The 6,689-nt window shown below is 39.1% G+C and overlaps 1 protein-coding gene across 1 annotated transcript; it reads left to right on the top strand.

Moving 5' to 3' along the window:
- Nucleotides 1-645: 645 nt before the first annotated feature.
- MELLADRAFT_110079 (uncharacterized protein) lies at nucleotides 646-2,565 on the top strand (the record flags this gene model as incomplete). Its single annotated transcript, XM_007414188.1, is given in 3 exon segments — nucleotides 646-1,247; nucleotides 1,301-2,138; nucleotides 2,158-2,565. 3 exon segments carry the CDS (start codon nucleotides 646-648, stop codon nucleotides 2,563-2,565), a joined length of 1,848 nt encoding a protein of 615 aa, XP_007414250.1.
- Between the last annotated feature and the right edge of the window lie 4,124 nt (nucleotides 2,566-6,689).

Genomic DNA, 6,689 nt, shown 5'->3' with positions numbered 1-6,689 from the left:
GATCGAAAGGGGTATAGTCACCTCAAACCTTTACAAGTGTCGGCTTTGTACAAAACAACCCACTCTGTGAATGGTTTGCCCAATTTCTCAATTGGCCTGGAATTGAAAATTTGCTTGATATGTCACTCCAAGAATAGGCCTTGAAACTATGGCCTCATGTATGATGTGTGGGACTCACCAATGTGGACGAAGGAGAAGAATCATGATGGGACCCCTTTCACCTCTACGAGTGGAAATTTAGCATTTTCTCTGGGAGTGGATTGGTTCAATCCTTGGGGGAACAAAGCTGCAGGGAAATCAGCTTCTTTAGGTGCAATTTTTCTTACCGGTTTGAACCTTCCTCTTTCACATAGATATCAAGAGGAAAACATCTACATTGCTGGCATCATCCCGGGCCCCAAAGAGCCCAATGTGGTCCAAGTTCAACATGTCTTACGTCCCGTGGTACAGGATCTCCTTCAGCTTTGGGATGGTGTGCATTTTTCTAGCACAGCGCGTGCTCCAAAAGAGGGATGTGTCATCAGAGGAATGGGCATTCAAATCATTTGTGATCTTGTAGGAGCCAGAAAGGTTATGGGATTAGCAGCCCACAGTACAACTAACAATCCATGTTCTTTATGTGATGTTACAAAAACTGAGCTTGAGATGCTTGACCTGTCAATCTTCTCCCGCAAGACCAACACCGGTATTAGAGAAGCTGCATTGGATTGGTATCAAGCAACAACTCTAGCAGACCGCAAACGTCTGTTTGACCAGAATGGGGTCCGCTACTCACCTTTACTGGAACTTCCTTACCTACTTCCAATTAGCCATGTGGTAGTTGAACCAATGCACAACATCTTTCTTGGAATCTTGAGGTATCACGGACAGGCCTTGATGGGGCTGAAAATTGACAAGAAAGCAATGGCAATTGATTATGATAATGATTCAGAATCTGAAGATGAAGACAAATTAGATATGAATGATATACAAGAGGAGTTGGATGCGGAACTGGAAGAGCTGAAGATCAGACCTGACATCGACTTGAATCTTGAAGATTACCACCACCATTTGAATCATACTGCCTCAAATGGTGGGACCCAGACCAAGAAAGGCTCTGACAACCACGAGCATTATGATAGTGACAAAGAAGACGACTTGGACTACTGTGCAACAGGACTCCAGCATGAAAAGGATGGTTCAAGCAGCTTGTCCTCCAAACAAATAGAAGATTTGCCTCTTCTGTTCACTGATAAACATACGTTCAAGTTGTTATTGACTGTCATTGGTGAAATAAATCTCCTGACTTGGATTGGACAAGTACCGAGGACAGTGGGCAAGCTTGTGGAGGAAAATTGAAGGCTGATGAGTGGGCTAATTTGTTTACAGTCATCTTGATCCCAGTTCTGGAGAAAGTCTACACTGAAGCAACCAATAACACTAAGACTTGTCTGCTTCACAACTTTTTCCATCTTGTCAGTGCAGCCAATTCGATTTGTAGCCCTGTAACGAATCAACAACATGTGAACTCTTTGAAGATGCATATTCAGTCATACCGAGCAAATCTGCACCAGCTTTTTCCTCAAATGCATTCAAGACCCAATCATCACATGGCTTTGCACATCCCAGAGGCAATGGCGCGCTTTGGACCCGCTTCAGTGTGGACAATGTGGGTACATGAACGTACAAATGGGGTCCTTTGCATGATACCCAACAATCATCAGATTTGTAAGCACTTTCTCAATGCAGAAACACATTACACAGCTACTAATTACATTTTATCTCAAATGTATTTTACAGGGGCTTTGGATCTCACACTACTAAGACGCTTTGTGACTTCCGCTAATCTGAATAGTCAACTCCCCAAATTTAGTGAAAAGCTTCCTGAACCTCTGAAAACTTCTATCTTTGATTTCTTGGGGCCTACAAATGCTAATGGCTCCCATCATGATTATTCCGATAACCCTAAGTGGCCACCGGCTAGTCAGAAACTTGTACACTTAGGTCAGCGGGTTTGTGCAAAGCTTATATCAAGACTACAGAAGGTTGAAAAACTCTCAATTCACATTGGGAACTCTGGTGTGCAAGCCAACAAAGTTGTTATACCACCTTTGGTGTTGCCAATGAATTCTTTCAAATATCAAGGAAGAGACTATTCAGTAAGCACTCATAGTGTAGGCAATGGTACTACCAAGTATTGTGTCTTACAAGCCAACAGTGCCTGTAGCAAAATCCTATGGCTCTATCCGTCAGATATTCACCATAGCATACGGAGAACGCTCTTCTCGGGTACGAGAAACATGGCTTGAAGTTCAACCGTTCAGAGAGCTGACAGATTTGGATAAACCTCCCAACCCCTACGCAGGATGGCCAAATGTCAAAACCAAATTAGCATATATGCACAAAGCTGGTGACACAGATTGTGCTTCAAGGGATTCTGCTAGCTGGCACATCATAAAATGCTCCAAAATAATTAGTCACAGCTCTCTCTATGTAGCACCTGGGGGGTCATTCAGTATACAACAGGCAACTGCCATCCTCACCGAACTTGCGAATCACACAAGGTACTCATACCCAAAAATTTGATCATAAAATCACTGCTCACAATCACAATTCAGTCTTTATTTGCTTTTGGAGGATACAGCATATCACTGGACTCTTGTAGAAGGGGTGTCTCCTTGGCTGTCATCAATCTCTAATATACCTAGCTCATTCTTGTAACAGATATAATGTGTGGTTGGAGCGTTGAGAATGGATGTTTCCAAAAATTCTTTTTCTGAAAGCTTGTTCTCATTTAGCAAATGACTTGTCTAACCCAAATCTTTTGTTTCAAAATGGCTACGCCTGCCTTGCTTGTCTCCATGCAATGGATGTTGTCATCTATGTTAGTTGAAGATAAGCTATGAATCATTTACTTAAATGGGAAGGTGATGAACACACCTCTGCGTGAGTGCTACTGATGTGTGCCCCTGTCTCATCGTGAACGCGTTTGACAACATCTCTGCATAAACTTCCCAGCTCCAGATTGTTCCTAGTGTCTTCTGATATGGTTTGAACGTGTTCTGAAAGGCTCCTCTGGAGTAGGTTACAGTCAATATCATGAATATTCTCCCTAGCCAAACCTGTCACAATCTACTTGTCAGAAACAATATGGAACATCAGCAACAAGTCCACATACATATATCAATGACAACCTTACCTGTGATTTCATTTTCCATACGTTCTCATTTGTTTGATCGAGTTTTTGTACTGGGGACTGGATTTATGACATGATATCCTTATGAGTATTGCAAAATTCTGGTTGTTTCACTGGATCCGTGAGGTCAGAGTTGCACCAAGCAGTTGATTTTTCCATTTCCTGGCGGTCACAAACAATACATCATGATGATCATTTTTGATCCTTTTTGCAAAATCTTGTAAGTTGCCAAGATACCCAAAGACTCAAGGATAGTCGTACACACTTTTTCAGCCCTGAGCCCTAATTACAGGACCATGGGCTAACAGTACCATATGTAATACCAAAATATTGTATAAAGCCATAAGCTACATCTCAAGGCTCAGTGTCAAGAGCCACTTAAACACATGTATGTAATGTATTAAATACATAGTAAACCTAACCCAAGTGTCAACCACAAATTGACACGTGAATAGACAAGACTCACACGCCAGCCACAAGTTGACGCCGGAACTGAGACTATATAAACCCCCCCTTCTTCCCTAGAATCACCCCCCATCTTTTACTACAATCACAACACAGAACCACATTTTACTTGACTCCTACTGAGAGGATCTTCAAGTACGTGGTTAGTTGTGTAGCTTGTTAAAGACCATTCTTGAGCATTACGGGTTCCATTGCTGAACACCCAAGGTACTGATTTCTACGAGCCCAGGGCATTCATTGTCTCTAGAAATAAACCTTAAAGTAGCAAAGCTTCCTCCTCTTTAAGGAGTCTAAAGTAGCCTTCAGGATCTTTGGTTTACCAAAGTGTAAAGCCTGCCCCTCACAGTCTCACGAGGTTAGAGCACATTAGCTCTTTATTGCCCTTATCTTTCCTTTCCCTTTCTCAAATCCTCTTCTTAGAGGTCAACTAGCTGTAGTCTTCACTTGGGTGTACCACATGAAGACCACACCTACCTTTCCCTACTCTATTTTCTGTGAAGAGTACGCCTAACAGACGCGTACTCCTCACACACTTGAGTTCCACCTCAAGAACCATACAGCTTCAAAAGACATTGCCCTCATATATACAGCACTCTATTGTGTTTTGAGCTCAAAATATATACTAGGTATGATGTCAGCCCTGAGTACTGAACCATAGTACCATAGGCTGACAAATAACAATAAGAAAACATTAAAAAACAATAATTACAACTCAGACTCAGTTTCAAGAGTCAAATTACATATGAATTAACATATGTAACACATGTAAAACTTATGTAAAGACTGTGTGAGTACACGACTTTACATTTCCTAAAAGATTACATACATTACACACATGTAACAGGTATGTAACCAAGTAGATAGCTCAATACTAATATGTAGTATAAACCTAACCGTTGGAACCACAAATTGTGCGCATAGGATTTTCAAACTTCAGACTATAAAAACCTTGAATATGCGAAATTCAGAATCATCATCACATTACATCTTTAACACTTTTATTATACAATAAAACTTCATCACCAACTAGATTATAAGCTTTCAGTAAAGTGAAACTTTACTATCTTATTTGTGATTGTTATTTTGTCTTGTGGTTCTTATTTCCCCAATTTACTGTGACTGGTCTTAGTCACAGTTTTGTAATAGTTGTTGATTACCATTTGTGGAATCAAACTATAAAGGAGGTAGTCCTTAAGTGCTGCTTGATCTGATTTGGGATTTAATCAGATCAAGAAACTTTAAACCTGCGTAGTACCTCTATTAGTCAGAGTTTAAAGTACCAAAACACTATAAAAGAAATTAGTGTTCTTAATCAATTTATTTCTAGCAGAAAGATAATTGATTAAGTGTAAGTCACTGAAGATTCAGCGCACGGTTTCTACTATTGATACTAGTAAAAACCTCACCCAAATCCCTGAAAAGCATTTCTTTAAAGGTCCTCTAACTGCAGTCTATACTTGTTTGTTACAAGTATAGAGCTTGAACCTTATTTATCCGCCCTTAAACCTTGTAGATCATAATCCCTACAAGTTTATACATTTTTCCTTAGTGATTTACTAGCCTAAAAGAAGCTAGTAGCTCACATTTGGGGGCCTCATCCGGGTTTTAGAACCTTTTACTATTTTTTTTGAGTGTGTTATCAACTCAAAAGTTATCCAGAAAAACTTAAAATACAAAAACATATTTTTTTATAAATTTTAAATTTTTTTATTCAACCTTTTCTTGTAAAAACTGAGAGCAGCTCAGCAATTTTACTTTTTAGGATAATAGCTTGGAGGAAAGAAAGAATTCTTTTCCCCCTCTGATTTTCGGATTTTTTTTATTTTTTTTATTTTTTTGCAAGTCAGGATCAATAGTTGATCCATACAATTCATTGTTGAATTGTATCTATAACACCTTAATTGTGTAGTGTAATTAGCCAAATTTGTGGCTTACATATAATTACATATACACATATTATCAGTACAGCCAAGTGACTGTACACACGTGGTGAATAACCAGAGCCCCGCGCGTGGTCCGACAGCCACAGCGGTCCACTAATTGAATTTCGAAGTTTCTTTCGATTTTCAATTTTCGTAGTACCCCCTCGACCACGAACCCTCCCACCTCCACCTTGCAGTTGAGTTTGTTGTCGGTGTTGATTGTACCACATGTTGTGTGCTTCACGCTACGAACGCAGGTGCATTTGTCCCACGACAACTCAATCGAAGGATTGAGCCACCGGAACTTCGACCGAGTAGTGAATAAACTACGAAGAAGAACAGCAATCGTCAACGAGATCTAGCTCATTTGGAATCGTAACAAACTCACCAAAAATTACTTATTAAGAGTAATACATCTGTTATTCCCTGATCATTGTCTTTCTGTTATCCATTACTTCCTTCTTTTATTTTTGAATTAGTGTCGATTCAATCGAAGAATTTTCGATTTTATACACAAGATAGACAGACGACCAATAGAGTAAGCCTCTTCTAGTTTTGAACATCTTAAGTATAAGTTAGCCAAATAACTAACTGTACAATCTTCATATTCATCTTTTCAATTGCTTGATTCTAAGATAATAGATACTCATAGATCGACAATCGTTCCAGATTTGACTTTCTCGTTAGTTTTGAATCCTATTCATAGCAATTTGCGATCTGAAAAGGTATCAAGATATACTTTAGATCAAAGTTCTTTCTTGATCAATCTAAACTCGAATTGAGTCGAGTTCTTTCAACGACTATCAAGTAACAGTCAGTATTAATATTTTGATTCTTGATCTAAGATTAGAATACATAATAGATAAATATTTAGCTGATTCTTGTAGAACTGTTATCAGGTCAAGATCACATAGAGTGTAGTCATCAGCTTCCTATAGTACTAGACCAAATCGATTGGGCTAATAATAGCTACAATAGTAAGTAGTTAAACTCTCCTTACCTTACTTAAAGAAGAATAGTCGACTGATCTTGTCTCTATTATTATTATCTTTTGCTCATTTTTTTTTCTGGTTCTTTTTAATCATCGTGTCCGATAGAACTAGCCTACGATATAATACCATACTTTC

Source organism: Melampsora larici-populina (genome assembly GCF_000204055.1).
Source record: "Melampsora larici-populina 98AG31 unplaced genomic scaffold MELLAscaffold_41, whole genome shotgun sequence".
In the NCBI taxonomy this organism is placed as follows: Eukaryota; Fungi; Basidiomycota; class Pucciniomycetes; order Pucciniales; family Melampsoraceae; genus Melampsora; species Melampsora laricis-populina.
The sequence above is the reverse complement of the archived record's forward strand: the minus strand, read 5'-3'. Positions and strand labels throughout refer to the sequence as shown.